The following is a 20,123-nucleotide window of genomic DNA, read 5'->3' on the forward strand; positions in this document are numbered from 1 at the left end:
AAACAAAAATTAATACCAATGATCGACAACAAAAAGAAACATACTGTATTAATCATTGGCAGTGTTTTTGACAATTTGTTCGAAAATGTGCAGCAATGATGACATTTTGTCAAAAGTCAGAATCTTATTAATGTCATAAATAAAAAAGATAATCAATAAGGTTGAGAACTGCAGGCAACTATTGAACAACCTTGGAGCCAGGAACAAGGTTTTTCTACGTTGGGTCCCGGGGCATGCGGGTATCGTTGGAAACGAAAAGGCCGACGAACTCGCGCGAGCAGGGGCTAAGGGGAAGAACTACAGTCCTAAGCCGTTTTGTGGGATTTCCAGAAGCCTAACGCGGCTCACCCTAAAGACCTACTGTCACTACAAAGCCATTCAACTCTGGAGGGAAAAACCAGGTTTGAACCATTCCAAAGCGCTTATCAAGGCCTTCAGAAAAAAGGCGTCTTCGCGAGCGCCTTGGCGCTGCCTAAGAACCAACTGCGCAACTTGGTTAGGGTGCTTACCGGGCACTGCGGCCTAAATAAGCACATGTACACTATGGGGAAACGTGACATGGGGCGGTGCAGACTCTGTATGGAGGCAGAGGAGACGCCCCTACACATCCTCACAGAGTGCCCCTGCCTAATGCGTACTCGTGACTTGATCCTGGGTGGACATATATTGCGCCCGGAGGAGTTAGTCTCTCGAAATCAAAAAGATCCTGCAGCTGTTTGAAGTTGCAGGTTTGGATCGAGAGTTGTAGTAGGTGGCGATCACAATAGATCAGAGATGGTCGCAGTGATACATAGGCTCTGGAGCCTTACATAGCCCCTAGAAAAAAAGAAGAAGAAGAAGGTCGAAGAAGGTTTCATACTATTTATTACCTCAGGAGCTATTAAGGCTGCTCCAAAGTAAAAAATCGTAATTTGTTAATTTCTTCGTAACCGCTACACCGGGATACTTTGTATACTGATTCTAAATACCCGAATGCATATATATGTACATTTCGGCTTTGTCCAATGGCTAAGGACACCCTGTATATTCTGCCACGACGAAATAAAACCTTCGGACTTTTAAACACTAAATCAATAAAAATGTGAGTAGATATAGGTACTTAATAAAGAGTACAGCATCTAAGTGTAAGACTCAAAGCAGAGGACTGAGCTGAGCAACTCTACACTGACTTTAATTGTTAATTTATATGCATGTTAGTCTTAAGTATATTGCTTTTCATAGCTTAGACAAACTCTACCTATATTTATTATGATAAGTTACTCTTACTTGACTACTAGCTGACAAGAACTTAAATAGGTACATGATATCCTAAGAATTATCGATTAAGTAATTACCTTCTAACCGTTTCTTCCTTGTCCTCAGGAGCGCCTGGGCGGCGGCGGGCTGGGCCTGGGCGGCGGCGGCTTCCGCGGCGGCGGGCAGCCCTCGCTCGCCGACTTCCAGCCGCCCTACTTCCCGCCGCCCTTCGCCCCTGCGCCGCATCCTGCCAGCCCGCACCACCAACAACAGGTATAGACAATACATACACCAAACCTCTCAACATGCCTATCATGAGACTTCGATCGCCGCCTTCCTTCCCGCCGCCCTTCGCCCCCACACCGCACACTGCCTGCCCGCATTACCAACAACAGGCATAGACAGTATCTTCACCAAACCTCTCAACATGCCTATCATGAGACTTCGATCGCCGCCTTACTTCCCTCCGTCCTCCGCTCCCGCGCCGCATCCTGCGAGTCCGCACCATCAACTACAGTACATCTTTAATATCCTGGCCAAGATATCGCACGCCGACTTCCAGCCGTCCTACTTCGCACCTGCACCGCACCTTAACAACAAGTATATAGGCATATCATAACATGTTATAATCACATGCTCGCCGACTTCTAACCGCCCTACGTCCAGTTGCCTTATATCCCGCTGCCTTTCGCCCCCGCACCGCACCCCGCCAGCCCGCACCACCAAAAACAGGTATACAGTGCAACATACCCCTCAATATGACTATCATGCATTATGACGTGTTCCCAAACTTCTAGCCGCCCTTCGTCTCTGCTCCACACCACCAGTAACAGGTTATATGGACAGTACATCAGACCTCATTAATAGTACCTAATTATGAGATCATTAGATCAAATGAGTCGGCGTCTTATGATATCATAGTCTTGTCTTACCAACCAACGAATATTTTCACAGAACATGTAATAACCATACCATTTCTCCTCAGAACCATGGCATGGAATACAGTGGCGGCGGCGAGGCGTACGCGCAGCACTACGCGCCGCAACAGCTCCTGCCACGCCACCATACGCACCACGAACACGCGCGATTGCACCGCGACCATCACGACATTCATACACACCATGTAAGTCACACACCGTCATAGCTCGGCAAAAGGTAATTTGATGTGTACGATGAATATTAGGGTATTCTATCTAATAACCAAGCTCCCAAAACCAGAAAAGTGAACAAGACAGATTCATCCAAAATAATTATACAAGATGCAGTTAACTAGTAAGATCTCGAAGTTAAACACACGTAAGAAGCTAATCGCTTAATAACTAGTTATAATACACAAATCCAAACTATTCTATGCTCGCAAATTCTCCCCTCGAAATATGTTATAACGGGGCTCAAAGGGGAACTGGGAAGAAATGCTGCTTACATTTAAGCAATAATAACGAACAAATATTTGAAACTCTTAAATAAACAATGAGAATTATATATTTCAGAGATAGCTAACTCTTACCTACTTTCCTACTTTCATCAGTAGGCACATTGACTAGGTATCCATATATATATATATATATATATATGTATAGCTATCAATGCCGTAATCGGCAACGGCGACCCTAGCTAATTACGAGCGTGTGCTCTGATATGGCTGGCAAAGCCGAACTTATTTTTAAAAACTCTATCGCAGGTGGGGCAGTAAAGCTGACCAGAATCATTGTAAGTATAATTATAGGAGGGTTTCGGCAGGGACTCCCATTTGTTAGATGGTATACCGCAGGCAATTAGGTGACGCTTAAGCATGTCCTTGTAACGTAGGTGCTGCCCACCTTGCTTCCGTTTACCACCTGATAGCTGGGAGTAGAAAATGGCTTTAGGTAGTCTACAACGGGTTTAGGTATCCATATAATAAGCTAACGTCAGTCCTACAGTCAACAAAATATAATAGTACCAAACCTAACTACCAATTGAAATCTACGAACTTGAAACCCGAGTTACCCGAGCCCCGTTGTTCAATTTACAAATTCCACAAACCCGATTTCTTTTCAAAAATCTAACGTATAATTTCAACGTATATTTTCGGCCAGCAATACTATGCTTCAGAACTGAAATGGCATATTTTCAATACGTTATCCAATGCATTTGACCATTAGGCGATGAAGCAAACATTTATGGCAGTGGCACTTTGGCAGATTAGCCCTAATGTTCCGGCCCAACCGAGACGGGCTGGCAACACAAAGAAATTCGCTTTTGGCGGGAAACTCTATGTCATTTTGTGATTTAATGGAGATTGAAGATGACGTTGAATGGATGTTTTAGTTGCTGAAATTGCTTGAAGATGTAATATTGTAATAATCCGCTATTACTGATTCGATTAAGATTTTTGCAAATTCAACAATAATTTAAACAATGTTATTGTATTCAAAACTAATAAATGCTATTTATTTAATTTAATTTTAATTTAATTAAAAATACAAATAAATAATATATAGTGTTAATTTAATTTAATTAATTTAATTTTGATGCAATAAAGAATATTTACTTACTTACTTACTTACATAATTACCTATATCAGTTGTTTTGTTATCGGATTAGCAACTTGTTTTTTTATTGTACTTTTCATTTTGAAGACTGGCTCATCCTATAGTTTTAGGATCGAATCCCGGTAAATGCTTATTTATGATTTATGATATATTAAACACAAAACACAATTACCATTGATATAATGATTGATTTAACATTATTGTGATCAATTGAAAAAAAAAACGGGGGCTTATTTTTATATTTGTTTTTTTTTTACAACAGTTGGGGCACAGTGGTTTCGGCTACGGCGGTGGCGAGCGGCGCGCTGACTACGGAGCGAGGGAGCAGCATGAGATCGCACTTCACCACGCACTGCACTCCGAGGAGGCGCCGGTCAGTTCAAACTTATGTTTAACAGTTGGGGCTGTGTTTGGGGCATAGCAACTACGGCGCACGAGCATACAGGCATCATAGTGCATCACGCGCTGTAGTCAGTGGAGGCGCCGGTCAGTTCAAACAAGGAATGTTTAACTGTAAGGGCACAGCGAGTACGGTGTAAGGGAGCTGCATGAGATCGCGCTGCACTCCGAGGAGGCGCCGGTCAGTTCAAACTAGCACAGCGGTTTCAACTCTTTCACGAGCGAGCGGCGCTTTGAGTATGATTACGGATTTTTAATTCAGTAAATCTATTAGGTTACTAAATCATAAGATTTAGCTCAAGCAATATTTTTTTACGATTAAGTTTTCAACCTAGACTAAAAACTACGTCTTTTACAGATACCCGATTTCCTTACGATGTTATTCTTCATTTTGAAGTCAGATTACATACTTCCCATGCAGATATACCTGCACGTGTAAATATTGTGGAATATTCTGAATATTGAAATTGTGTCTTCATATTTTAGTAGATAACATTTATCTAAATTACATTATATTGGTTTATAATAAACCCATAAAACGATCACCCCCAGTCAACAACGAATGAATATGTCCGCCAATTCCCTAGGAATTTAATAAAGCAAATTAAGTCGACCCGTAGTTGGAATGCTGGAATTTCGTCCATATATTTTTCCCTCCAATGTTTTCTTAATATGCCAATCATATCGAAATAAACATAGATAACTTAGTTTTTTTTTCCAGAATGCTGGCATGGATGATACTACAGGGTTCATGACTGATCTACCTTTATTAAAAAGTAAGTTTTTTTTTAAATTATTATTATAATATAGCCAGGATCAATAACTGCAATACGCAGTGTGAATAATAAAACTTGTAGCTTATATCAAATTCAATACCAATAAATGACTTACTATAAAAAAAGTCCTTATCTATAAGTATAATAAAGTTCAAAGTATTTGTGGCTTTCCATTAGAGAAGGGTGCATCTGGAAGATTATATCAGAATTATTGTTGGAATTTCAGATGGAAACGTCCTTATTTACTTGAAGCATAAGGGCCGTTTTGTGCCGGAAAGCCACATTTTTTACAAACACAAGAGCAATGAAACGGGTCACTTTGTGTGCATTTGTCCAAACAAGCTGTAATTCCTTTTTCATCTTTTTACTTCTCAATTAGAACACAGGGAGAAAGTGTACCTCATTAGAGAGTTGTCAGTTGTTTGATTAAAATTATTGATATCAAGCTATAATACCCATAAGTGCCTAGCAATTATCTATCAATATTTTGACTGCACGTCACCCGTTAGTCGAAAGAGGCCTATTTCTAAAAAAAAGTAATGTTGCATTAGTAAAAGTAATTAGCGGCTAAATTACCCGTGCTCTTCCATGACGATGTTGTCGATTCATCGGTATTTGAGACAAAAGGCTACATATATATGTAAATTGATATTTCATATTTCTTCACGTCATTCGATATTGGAGACCAAATTTTGTGGAAAAGGTACCCACAACAAAGCTTCCGGACGAACCGTAAAAACGCAAGGAAAACGCGTATTTTTTAAACGGGAGATGTATGAAACATAAATTATAATTTTAAATTTTTTTGCGAAAAAAATAAAAATTAATAGGAGTTTGGAGAGAAAAATCATATTAATCGAAAAATACATTTTTGCAAGATTTATTATGAGATACTTACGTAAGCTATTCAAGGTCGGGTACCGAAAAGAAACATGTGGGCTTAATTTATTGTACAATGTTTTACTAACCTTACTGAAATTATTCAAATTGCACGTGCGTCGATAAAATAAATATATATTATTAACTTATCAAATATTTCATTGTTACCCGCTCAAAGATGACCTCTTAAAGATAAAACTGTAATTAGGCCTCATACCGCACTTATCGGATAGGTGTATCAACTTTTCTAAATAGATTGTAAAAAAAGGCCCATCTCATCTCACGCAACGGGCCAATGAATCGATATCGACAAAATAAAACTATCGATCAATCAATCTATATTTGAATAGAGCATTCGAATTTGGAATCGATACTCGTAAAAACTCGATACCCTAGTATTTTTAATTACACTACCAAATTTGAAGTTGCATTCCAATTTCAAAACTCGTAGTAGCTAATTGGCTGTTTTTTTTTCTTTTTCAAATGGCAGGGTGTTAAGAGCCAGTATGGTGCAGAGTTAATGACATACTAATGTTTATTGTATTAGGGTTGCCATAAAGAAATATTACGAGGGGCGTTCAATAAATTCTCGATATTGATATCTTACAACCTTTTTGAGTATTTCTTTTGTTACTGGCCACTAAGAGTCATTCATAGACTTTAAAAAAAAAAGTAAAATTCAAACCGATATGTTCTCGTTTTTCTGCAATTGCCGAACAAACGTGAGCACCATGAGCGATTTAACAATGTTAATTAAATTAGAGCATCGAGCCGTAATAAAATTCTTGACCAATCAGGGTAAAAATCAAAAAACTATAAAAGAAGAAATGGATTGTGTTTACCGTGAGTCTGCTCCTTCTTTATCTACCATTCAAAAGTGGTCAAGTGAATTTAAACGTGGGAGAGAGAGTATTGAAGATGATCCTAGACCAGGCCGGCCTGTAGTAGCTACTTCACAAGAAAATATTATCAAAGTGGAAAAACTTATATTGGAAGACGGCCGAGTGAAGGTAAAATCAATAGCTCAAATAACCGGTCTTTCTGTTGGTACCATACATGATATTATCCATTACCATCTTAATATGTCAAAAGTAAGTGCGAGATGGGTTCCGCGAATGCTGACACCGGTTCAGAAAGATATGCGAGTAGCTTGTTGTTCCGATTTTATTGACCTGTGCGGTGAAAATCCTGATGAGGTGCTGCAAAAGATAGTTACTGGAGATGAAACCTGGGTTCATTATTATGACCCAGAAAGTAAACAGGAGTCCATGCAGTGGCACGTTAAGGGTACAGCTCATCCCAAGAAGTTCAAGGTCATCCCTTCAGCTGGCAAGGTCATGGCCACAATATTTTGGGATTGTGAAGGAATATTACTGATCGATTACAAACAAAAGAGTGTAAATATCACAGGACAGTACTACGCTAATATTCTACGTCAATTAAGGGGTGCAATCAAAGACAAGAGGCCAGGAAAATTAACCAAAGGTGTTCTGCTTCTGCATGACAACGCCCCTGTGCATACTGCTCATATTGCCAAGGCGGCTATTCTTGAATCTGGGTTTGAAACTATTACTCACCCACCGTATAGTCCGGACTTAGCCCCCAGTGACTTCTTTTTGTTCCCCAATCTTAAAAAGGATCTGCGTGGAAATCGATTTTCTGACGATGAAGCGTTGAAGGCGGCAGTGGAGGAGCATTTTGACACCAAAGATAAAAATTATTTTTATGAGGGATTAAAAAAAATAATAGATCGATCTTTTAAGTGTATCAACATAGGGGGGGAGTATATTGAAAAATAAAAATATTAAACTTATCGTATTTGTTTGTTTTCATTCACATACCGAGAATTTATTGAACGCCCCTCGTACAATGTGAATGGTTCACGCTGTGTTCATGTTTGGGGCGTGGCGGACGCGGGGAGTGCCATTGTAGAACACGGTGCTCAGAAATTTGTAATCACCCGTATTTTTTGTGCGAGATACGCATTTATTAGCTGTATTTGTATTGTAGCAGTAATAGGCGCTGGTAGATGGGGTCCGCCGATTTGGGGTACACTGAATGATATGCAGTTCTTAGAACATGTATCGGAGTAGCTGGATCATTATTTGAAGTAAGTAGGTTCGTTTAAAATTGTAGCGATGTTTTGTTTAACTATCAATGCTATTTATTTGTAATAATAGTGTGTTGTACCTCAGTATGGCAGATAAAACTTTTTTACAATATCTCATTAACTAGTTTTACCTATTACTACTTTAGCATATTTTATGACGACCAAGCAGACCAAGCAACTCTAGCTAGCAACATTTAGTTAGTTATGTAGGTAGGTTTTACTTTGTCCCCCGAGTTTCCGCTAGTTTAAAAAGCGAAAGGAAAGCCTAACAACATACCGAACATACTCTTTCCTTTACGCTTTATCATGTTCTTTTTCACATCACCTATTCGAAAAAGGGCTTATTCTTCCCCGCTAGGAGGGATCAGTGGCACTTTTCTTCCCTGCTAGGAGGGATCAAAGTGGCACTTTTCTGTTAGGACACGACTTTTTTTGTTTTTTGCATACTATTTTTTTAGGTAGTTATTATTTTAGAACAATAATTTCCTCATAGGTGATGTGAAAAACAGTATGTGTCACATGGTAGCAAAATTATTTCCATCTTGGGCGTTATCATTTAAATCCCTCACTACGCTCATGATTCTATGTTAGAATCCCTCGCTACGCTCAGGATTCAATTATAGAATCCTTCGCTTCTACTACTATCTTATCTTTGCCGCAGCGATAAAAGGGCGCGACGGCCTCGGCGGCTCGTGTGCTCCCAACGACGTGTTCTGCTCAGTACCGGGACGGTTGTCACTACTGTCCTCAACTAGCAAGTACAAAGTGACAGTGGGGGAGGTGCAACGTCGGTTGTCACCCCCAGAATGCCTCAATGCATCGTTGCTCGGCGGAGTTCTACGCCGGTAAGTACAGTACACTTGATACAAGTTTTGGTTGGGCAACTGCGACTATCCACGATGATGTTCTACTCTGTACACGGAAACGTAAAACTTCAAGTGTTTTAATAATACTTGCGCAGTGTAGTGCTATCAAAATCGCTGCCATTTAGCTTGGTCTAGCTCTACAATAGGGTAGACCGTATTTGAAATAATTTATTTTACACCATGCATGAAATAAAGCAGCAGAAGATTAATAGAGAAACGTAGACAGCAGTTATTTTTAAAACACAATTTCTATTTTAAGACCCGTACAAAACTATAAAGAGTAGGTAATTTGATTACGTCACGTGCTAGTGTTTCATATAAATTCCATAGTAGCAAAATCGTTTTGACAGTTCAAAAAAAGAAACTGATTTGACTTGTAGTCAGATACCCTATTTTATTGATACCCGGGGAATTCATTATCATAGACAAATATAGGTGTAGTGAAAAACAAGATGCTTGGTTAAACACTGATTTATTGGAGCTACCCACATATGATAATATCTAAGATTAAGACTACCTACATATTGTTATTGTAAATCTACAACATCTTTCCCCTCATAGCAAAGTTTTGTTTGAAGAATTATAAATGCCTTACTAACTAACAAGTGCATAAAGCTATAACATGTATCTCTAATCTCCACTTTAACTTTAATCTTTACCTACTACAATTCTCCTTAATCTATTCTATTTTATTTATTTTTTACATAAGAAAAATAAGTCAACAAAAACTTAATTTACTGATGTAAATTCCGCAGCGGCATTATAGTTTAACTACATACTAACTAGAGCTATTCTTAACTACTTATTTTAAACATATCTATTCCACTTATAAAAAACAATAATGTTTCGGTGTAATAGTCATCCTCCGCAATCGACATATAGTCCACACGATCACCTTTAGCCCACTTAGGGCACACTCTGGCGTAGTGTCCGCGCGCGTCACATACATAGCACGCCGCGTTGACCGCCGGACAGTTGGCCGCCTGGTCGCAGAAGAAGCCGCCGCAGCGCTCACATCGCTGGCCGCGCGCGCCCGTCCGGCCGCGACCGTGGCGCCCGCGCGCCCCGCGAGCGCGCCCGACCGCGTCCACCTGGACCGCTGATGACGTCGAAGCCTGTACCCGCTCGATCTGCCGACCCTCTTCTGTAGACATTTCATGCGCCTCGCATATCTGCACCGCCTTAGCGAGCGTCAATCCGTCCGCTCTAAGTAGGCGATCCCTCACTACGTTACTAGAAATACCACAGACGACTCGATCCCGTATAAGCCCGTCCTCTAAAGTAGCGAATTCGCATACTTGACTGAGCACTTTTAGCGCCGTCACATATTGATTGATTGTTTCACCTGCATTCTGGGCCCGTGTAAAAAACTTAAATCGTGCCATTGTAATGTTGACCTTTGTACCGAAATGCTGGTCGAACTTCCCCTTAACACAATCGATATCCTCGGCACTTTCATTCTTCTGATATGTGAAAGTTGAAAAAATCTCATATCCTTCCGGCCCGATGAGGTTGACCAGCAAGCTCGCTTGCACATCCTTCGTCTCCTTGCTCACTCCCGATGACTTTAGAAACACCGAGAATTGCTTCCACCATTTTTTCCATGCGTCGGCGCGCGCCGCCGCGCAGCCCTCGACATTTAATTCTGGCGGAGGACGAGCGTGTTCCATTTTATACACAACTGACACACTGACACACACGGTTATTTAACTACGACTTTTTACACTTATCGCAGCGATTACGCTTTTTAATTAATTTACCGCTGCCACCATGTAGTGAAAGACAAGATGCTTGGTCAAACACTGATTTATTGGAGCTACCCACATATGATAATATCTAAGATTAAGACTACCTACATATTGTTATTGTAAATCTACAACAATAGGTACCTAATGTTCTGCTCAATACTGTGCGTAATAAAAAAACCGGCCAAGTGCGAGTCGGACTCGCGCACGAAGGGTTCCGTACCATTACGGAATTAACAGCAAAAAAAATCACGTTTGGTGTATGGGAGCCCCATTTAAATATTTATATTATTCTGTTTTTAGTATTTGTTGTTATAGCGGCAACAGAAATACATCATCTGTGAAAATTTCAACTGTCTAGCTATTACGGTTCATGAGATACAGCCTGGTGACAGACAGACGGACAGACTGATAGCGGAGTCTTAGTGATACTTTTTACTCTTTAGGTACGGAACCCTAAAAACGAACTGGAATATCGCACTCAAACGGTCTGATAAATTACAAATAAACACTTAACGTCGCATACCTACTCATCAAACCTGACTATAATTAAGACGTTAATTTTATTTAAATCAAGGCTATAAGATGGAGTCTAAACATAGGTACTCGTAACACCTAATTATGATCTGAATGTCTGTGTCTGTTCTTTAAAGTCATAAAGATACAAAGAGATTTAGTAGGTACGTTTGTTAACTAGGACCTTAAAAATATTATTTCCCAACTTAGATTGACTTGAGTGGTCTTCAAGTCAGATGCATTACAATTAAGTCTTAATTTTTAGGTGTTCTTAAAGGTAACCTTAAGTCAAGGCCAAAATACGACATGTACGCGCTACACACACACACAACATGCACATGCACACATGTATGTGCTATATACGCGAATGCTAGTTTTATATTGCGGTTTTTTCCGTGGCTAGGTAAAGCTGCTTTTATGTATTGTTATCAAAGAAACCTAGCGGCATATATATGCCGTTTCGATAAGACGAATAATGACATGAACATCCAATAATAAATCGCACTTAATACCGACGTACAAAGTAGATTCGCTATTTTTTTAGGGTTCCGTACCCAAAGGGTAAAAACGGGACCCTATTACTAAGACTCCGCTGTCCGTCTGTTCGTCTGTCACCAGGCTGTATCTCATGAACCGTGATAGCTAGACAGTTGAAATTTTCACAGATGATGTATTTCTGTTGCCGCTATAACAACAAATACTAAAAACAGAATAATATAAATATTTAAATGGGGCTCCAATACAACAAACGTGATTTTTTTGCTGTTTTTTTTCGTAATGGTACGGAACCCTTCGTGCGCTAGTCCGACTCGCACTTGGCCGGTTTTTTATAGAAAACGTCTAAATAACATCTTTCCATAAATCTACATACAAACCATAAAAACAATACGCACCTGACGTAGGGCCATTATTATAATGTCTACGATAAACGCTAGATAATATTTCAGTTAACTTCATGCATAATGTAATAATTCATTTTAAATATTTTTTACGTATAAGCCGCCGCTACCAAGCCTCTTGTTTAAGTATAATAAAGCTGGGGAACTACCTATAGAGGCGCGCAAGCGATAATTTTAGCGGTATTAGCTTTAGGTAATTCTATTGGAGTTAACTTTCGACTATTAGTAAATATGCGATTACGACATAGTCAGAGCAAAATTTCAGAAAATTTTGAATTCTACATTAATCAGAGCCAGGAACCCTAAAAAGTAAGCCAAACTTAAAATAAAATACTACAAAACTATTGCGTCAAAAGTCAATATATGTACATAGTTTTCTTACAGAACATAAATTAATATCCTAAAATTTAAGAGTTAAGTATATTTAATCAACATGTATCAAATCAAGATTATTTTAAGCGATTAATTGCTACCTATTGTAATATAAGGGTTTGTCCAAAAAGTAATATAGTATATAGGAAACAATAGTACAATATATATGTAGTTGTTTATGATTTTATCTCCCTCATCACCTAATAGTATAAAACAAAGTTTCTATTCATTAAATGCCACGGTTCAAATTAAGCTCTAAATTATGTTGAGTCGCTGTGCGACAACTCGACAAGTTTGACTTGATGATGATAGATACCTCGGCGATGATAAATGTATCGCATCGCATGTCCATGAGCGACATGCTGTCGATAAACTTTTTTTGCACTAGCAACACTGTGTAGCTCGGTCAACTCGGTTTGCGGCCAGTGCTTCGTCTGCTATTAGATGCTTTTTATTCGCGGTTGGATCTGGGTCGTGTTTAAACATATTCATAACTGGTTATTATAGCTCTTCCCAAGTTCAATTAAACCCGTAAATTGTAACAAGTATGTGTTATTGGAAGTCCTACTTTTACTGGCCAATCTAAAGCGCGGACCTACTACCTACTACCTATAGGACCTACTGTGTATCTTACCTAGGGAAAAGGAACATTACGACATGGTGTTTACGTCTTGAAACACCGCATTTGCTATATATCAGCAATCAAGAATAACGTAAACGCCAAGTCCCTTTTCTGTAATATTTTTTTTAGCTGACCGGATGTCTTCTATGAGTAAGATGTGCCAGAACACAGTAAAAGGTCAGATGGACTCTATGTTAACTACATTGTATGATATAATATAAAGTAGGTATCTTATTAAATGTCAACGGAGCTGACAAGCCGCTTTGCAATTTGCAACTCACCTCATAAACACCATACAAAATTTATTGCTAAAAATAATTAACACTTAAGGATCAGTACTTGTAATAAACTAAGCAATTATTGGAGAAAAATAATGAGCCAAAATACTTCACACATTAAAAAGAGCTCATTTAGTTAATAGGGCACATTAATTGAAAGACTGTCGCGCGGGCAAAGACGGGCGACGGTAACTGACGTGACATGATGATTGAACGTCCGTGAAATAATTGCCAATAGTGAGATAGTGACTATTATTTACGTTACGGCCAGTTATATTTGTCACTTCCATAAGGATAACCGGAATGTCGGGAAATAGCAACTTTTTTCTTTGTTTTTTTTTTACCTAGCAAAATTTACCTAGGTAGTATCGAAACGATGATAAATAGACATTAGATAATAGCCGATATAGTGCGACAACATAGTCCCAAAAATTTTTTTCTGGTTATTATGTAGCATACCACACTTTAATTGGCAATATGTAAACTCTGCTCAGCTGCTACAAGATGAGTAGCCTTACCACGAATTAGACACTGACATATATTCACTAGCGTGAGCTTAACTTACCTTCTATGCATCTCGCTCTTACTGACATCTTAGTGCGAGCGAGATGTATAGAAACGTAACCTACGCAGACGTTGGCTAATATGTCAGTTTGACACCGATAAGGCAGTCGTGGTAAGGCTATAGGTACACCGATGGTCAGCTAAATAGTCACTGTCATTAGTATGACAACTCATAATAGTCATAATCAATAACTCACCAACTTATCTTAATTAAAAACCTAGATTACACTCCTCGGTCACGAAAATCACGAATCGGCCTCGTTAGTCACTTTAGTGTGGCAACACCGGCATGACAAGACAGTGATAAGTTTAACAATGCGATATTTTTTATGGTAATCTTGCGGGCGACAACTATATGACATAACTACAGTATTCAAGGCATGGAGACTATCCAAATCAGAGCCAAATCTCTATGTATGAAAAGTGTCCATCAAAAAACAGTAATTAGGCGGCGCCACCATACACCGAAATACTACCAAAAACAACCTACGTAATTTGGTCGGGTTATTTGTTGCCTTATATCATTATATGGTCCCAGAGCCTAACTAGCGCCCACCGGAGAGATTAGGAACTATTATTTAAAGCTGAAAGCGGTCACTTTTGCAACAATTCTGCCATAAGAGATCCTTTCTATACCAGCCATAATTCAAAGTTTATTGGCATTGCATTATAAAATTAGATTTTATGTTTTACTTGCGTGTAAAATTTAACAACATTTAAATTTTATGATTAAAAAAACTTTCATATTATCTCTACTGAATCTATTAAGACGCTTGATCAAACAAACTTATAGATGGTAAGAGATTATTAATTAAATTAAAGGTGTCCACTGGTCACGTAAATTGGCAAATAACTGTTTAATGATAACTGCTCCAACTCCAACATAAATAGTTGGAGTTGGAGCAGTTATCATTATCATTATTTATTAGTTTCATTACTGTCACTACAATGCATTTACAATTGTACTTTACATATGCATTACATCAAACTTGAATAGGTCATCGGGTACTCGATATTTCAAGATTAACATGAAAATTGCTCTCTTAACGTGTAAATTAGGTGACATGTGACATTTTCTCACTTTAAATATATCGTTGCTTTTATTAAATATGTCTAGGTATAATTACGAGAATGTAGATTATTATATATATGCAATGTCAGAATACAAACGACAGTTGATATTTTGCCGCCATTTACGCGATGTTGCCAGACAATGGGGTTAATGGGATAGAGACGGGAGAGATGTAAATATGTTAATAATAAATAAAGACAATATTTAAGGTCCCATTCACATACTAAATCATTTTATGATATTAAATTAGAATTCTCTCCAAAACACCTAGTTCCTAATCTAAGCTTTTTTGTTATACTTCAGATATTCGTCCATATATTTATAAATGAAAAGTAAAGAAGCGTTTCTGATAACGATTAATATTAGTCCCATGTTAAAAGCAATTATTTTAGTCCTGTTCAGTAAAAACGCTGCAACAAAATAGATGCATTTTAAAGCGAAAAATATCTCCGTTTTGACAATCGCCGCGTAATGAGGGCAATTACGAGCGCGTTCGAAATTCACTTTTAAAAACCGACCGGAGACAGTTATTTATTGTGTGAAACGGTTTTTAATTTGTAATTACGGCTATTATAAGATACTGCATGAATTATTTAATCGACCGGATAGATAATGTCATTCAAGCGTAATTTGCCTATTTCTGTATGTCATGTGAAAGGGTCTTTAGTGCGCTTGGCACTTACGCTATTATTGTAACGATATTCTAGTAAAAAGTGACGTTCAAGTTGTAAGCGCCAATCGCACTAAAGCTCGTTTTTGTACGGAAAGCGATATTTTTATCGAGGTGTAGGCAATTTGTACATCGCATTTTGACGTACGTAAATCTTATGTCATTATCTTTGTTTTTTGGATCAAGTTTTTAAAAACGTATCAGGTTTTATTTCTGAAACTACTGAGGTACCACCTACCTAAATAGACATAGAAAGATTATCTATAAGCAAGAATAAAAGCGAATGCGAATGTTTAAAATATATAAAGCTTTGGCTTGGCTAACTAGCTCTTAAACAACCTATTTTAGGGCATGGGCGTATTGCACGGTGGTTCGGCTTGTATGGAGAAAGTGTCAAAAATCAATTTCTCCGAAAGTATCATATCTATGATACTTTGTTTGTTGGTCTTTGTTGTTTCAAGGTCTCATAAAAACAGTAATAAAAAGTTTTACTTTGTATATTTTACCATTTTAAAAAATCAAACTGATAACAAAAAAATATGCGAAATAAATACATACATTTTTAAAGTCCTATAAAAATACAATAAATATATTACAACGTATTCTTCAATAATACAATAAAACCAACTTTTAATATCATTTATAATGTAAGAAATCTATATTTAAAATTAAAACTTATATACTTACAAAGATTCTAATATCGAACAAATTATGCAACGCAAAATATTTCACATTACGTCTCCGTCACCTTAAAAAACTAACTTAGACCAACTGATACTTAAAATTATTCTAAAATGTATTTTAAACATCTAGTAAACTAAGTACACATTGTAACAACGATTGTTTTTTCTTGTTTAGTAGTTTCCTAGGGCCCGTAATCATAGGGTCCAAGCTAGTTTACTAGGAGACGATTTAAGAGATCCGTATTCGTCTTGGTGCGTGACATCTTCCGAGTATTATTAAGCCTGAACTGCTTAATATTTTTAAATGTGAACTCGGCAACTTTTTTTGAAAGCTCTCCTATCGATAATATCGCATGGTCAATTTAACTCCATGAATTAGGACTTTATGAATTAATTTACCTACCTTACTTACCGTACCTTCGATCTCCACCCACGTGCCAACAAGTACCATTAATTTTCTTCTATAAGTTGCTTGGCTGTTTCTAACGCATAATTTATTTTATACCCAGAATTAATACACTCTAAAATTGTACCACATTTATGAATAAATTCTTTTTTAATGCCAGTTATCTCAGCTGAAACAGCAGAATTTTCAAAAAACCTGCGTGCCGTATTTTGTAATTCCACTTCCGCCGATTTTGCATTCACAGTGATTATTGCTTCTTCGGGGTAGCATCGTTATTTTTCTTGCAATGTTTTAGCATTTGATGGTAACACTAGATTATTTTTACTATAAATAAACTTTTGTATCAATTGATATTGATGTTTTATTAATTTTGTCTCAATTAACGAAGATAAAACTTCATCCTTGTTCACCTCACTCCGAATATTGTCGGTTAAAATATCAACTAAAGAGTTTACGGCAGATTTATCCATTTGTGAAAGAGCAGCTTAATCTTCCGCGCTTGGTTCGGTTATTGACTTACTGCACGAACCAAAGTCCTTCTTCGCTCGCCCTAATTTCAAATTATTGGCACATTTTATTATTATCTAACACTAAAACACTTGCTGTTGACGAGATCGTACCTATATATAAGTCTACGGCTTCTACACTATTTAACCACTCATTATATTTAGCAATAACTGTAACCTCTTTCTTCCAAAATGTTGATAAACTTCTACTTAACTAATAAGGTGATTATGTAGATTGCTAACATTAACGTTTTCAGCCTCTTCTGGTAGCTGTCGCAAGAGTATTTGAAGAATATTGCGTGCCCTGTTAATATATGAATATGAACCATCGTTAGCGCACCACAAATCAAATATGTGCATCCTCGAAAACGTGCAGTGAAAAAGTACCAGAAAATCGTTAGAAAGTATAATTCAAGATTGGTAAAAATACAACTAAATTTCGTAGCAGGTGCTACGAAATTCGTAGAGGGCTTATAACCTTTAGTACGGCACGACCCGGCGAGCAAAATACAATGATCCCATAAATATGCTTTATGGGCAATATGACGTATACGAAGTCATTGGCCCCATGTGGCCCCGTACTTTTAAAAACTACAGTGAATACTCGTAGTAGTTAATAACTTGGTAACATTAAGGGATCACGTAGACCCCAAGCCATTTGATATTATTAAATAAATACAATTCTATTAATACAAATTAATAATAATACACATCTTTGTTTACAACTTTCATAATGATGTAATTGATAACAATTAAAGAACTTCGAAATATGTGCCGTAAACAAACTTTCACTTGACCGTCTCACCGATAACGCTAATTGTAATTACGCGTGGTCGATGTGTTCACTTTGAGGGTCCGAAAATTAATGATCTACTTAAATAATTTATAAACAGTAGTTGGTCAAACCAAATTGTCAGTAAATAAGAACAAAAAAAACTATACTCATCCTTTTCTTTTGGGTGCTAGTACTAGTGTAAGACAAAGATAGTATGATTATCTCTGTCTATGTTTGAAATGAGCCAGTCCTTTGACAAACTATATATATGTATAGCCTCGGGTAGTATGGCTATTAGTTGATAATTTGCCATAAAGATACTATGGAGTCTATGGATTTCCTAGACTTATGGCCTACTACGGGGCCACTTTGTATTAGTCGTATCCATGTCTTATCAATACAAATAATACACCTTATATGCTGATACTTAATTTATATTACTATCTACCATAGAGTAACTTATACTAGAGCGGTACTGTCATAGTAAATTTTGTAACCCCGGTAAATTCACTGCCATCTGTCGACACACTTTAAAACTAAAAATGAAGATTTATAAAAATACGATAAAATGTATTTAAACATAGATAAATGATTTTTTTTTGTTTGCATTAATTATTTTTATGATTTTGACCCATGTTCTTTCACTGATATGCGTTAAAATTGTTAAATAACAAACGAAACCGTCAACGCCATTTATACGACAGTAGGCCAAAACTAGTAGCGCCCTCTGAACGAGAATCAAATTTTCTTGATTTTCGAGGCACATTTTTTCCTTAGACTGTATACATCTATTACGAAGTTATATCTATCTTTGCTATCTACCAACCAACCAACACACATAAAGAACCCACTCGAAATGTCCCTTAAAAACCGCCGTCGAAACATTACAGTACCACAGCCATTATTTCGAAACGCAACACAATGTCTCGTAAGTAGTCACGCCATTTCGATTTAATCAATCGTGGATTATTAATGGATTCTAAGCCACACAATATAAGTTACTTATACTATTTCACGTATAACTTTTCAAATTAATTGAACTTAAACAGATATCAGACGTACGCGCCTAAAATAAAAAAATTGGCCAAGACCACGTCGGGCCATGCTCAGTGTAGAGTTCCGTAGTTACCATTGTGTCAGAAAAAGTTAAAAGGGCTATTAGTAATTATATTCGCTATAGTTTTCATTGAAAGTATTTATTAAGCTTTTGTTTTACGATTTTTTTCATATTTTTGGCCCATGGCTAAAAGTTAGAGGGGGCGACACATTTTTCTTTATCGGAGCGATTATTTCCGAAAATAATCACTACAAAAAATTCTTGTTAGAGATCCTTATTCATTTTGAAAGACCTATCCTACGATATCCCACACTACCCATTTCTTTAGATTTTATTTTACTTTTTTGATTGGTTCATTTATATCATCATCATCATGTCAGCCGATAGACGTCCACTGCTGGACATAGGCCTCCCCCAAGGCTCGCCACTCCGACCGATCCTGTGCCGCTCGCATCCACCGAATTCCCGCGACCTTCACCAGGCCTTCATTTATATAACCATACCAAATTTCAGCTTTCTAGCACGGAGCAAAGCCTCGGACAGACAGACAGACGGACATGGCGAAACTATAAGCGTTCCTAGTTGACTACGGAACCCTAAAAAGCTTCCACAGCTTTTCAAAAACGGAACGCGATTCGATTTTTTTTTAATAATCGCATTCGGACTAGAGTCAATATTAATCTTTAAATCAGCCGCTTGAATCGATACGTACTGGCCATTAGTCTGTGATCTGTCGATTCATCCGATTTAGTTTTCCATTGATTCTAAATTCAAATTCATTGTTTGGCTCGTTAGTCGCGGACGGTTGGATCTTTTGTCGCTAGCTAAGCGGACGTGTGAAAATAATAACGATTGGATGTAACGGTGTTTTCTCTAATTGCGGTGTTTGGTATCTTTTGATCGGAATATCTTACTCATTGACCGAGCAACGAGATTATCATTATACGCTTTGAATGTGTGAACGACCGAGTAACGTAAAGCAAAAAATCGCCCAGTAATTTCGCCAGTGTCATTTTATAGCATTTTATACAATCGTGATATAATAGAGAGCTTTTCAGTCGAGTACAGTGTTTTGCTGAAGGTACGAGATTGAAAAGCTTGATTATATCACTATTGTATACAATACTTTTCCTACGAGTCATCTAAAATAATTCTTTT

General features: G+C 37.6%; 1 protein-coding gene across 4 annotated transcripts in view; it reads left to right on the forward strand.

Moving 5' to 3' along the window:
- LOC134751021 (transcription factor AP-2-epsilon) overlaps positions 1-20,123 on the forward strand; it is an 81,298-nt gene that overhangs the window by 54,670 nt on the left and 6,505 nt on the right. For 3 of the 4 annotated variants that reach the window (XM_063686344.1, XM_063686343.1, XM_063686345.1), the window contains 5 exons: positions 1,363-1,509; positions 2,222-2,359; positions 4,033-4,143; positions 4,891-4,945; positions 8,596-8,779. In XM_063686344.1, coding sequence (XP_063542414.1) covers positions 1,363-1,509; positions 2,222-2,359; positions 4,033-4,143; positions 4,891-4,945; positions 8,596-8,779 — 635 coding nt within the window. Of the gene's footprint in view, positions 1-1,362; positions 1,510-1,897; positions 1,969-2,221; positions 2,360-4,032; positions 4,144-4,890; positions 4,946-8,595; positions 8,780-20,123 lie in introns of those variants that run through there. The other variant, XM_063686346.1, reaches the window with a different exon arrangement.

The sequence above is a fragment of the Cydia strobilella genome, chromosome 21, assembly GCF_947568885.1.
Source record: "Cydia strobilella chromosome 21, ilCydStro3.1, whole genome shotgun sequence".
Classification (NCBI taxonomy): Eukaryota; Metazoa; Arthropoda; class Insecta; order Lepidoptera; family Tortricidae; genus Cydia; species Cydia strobilella.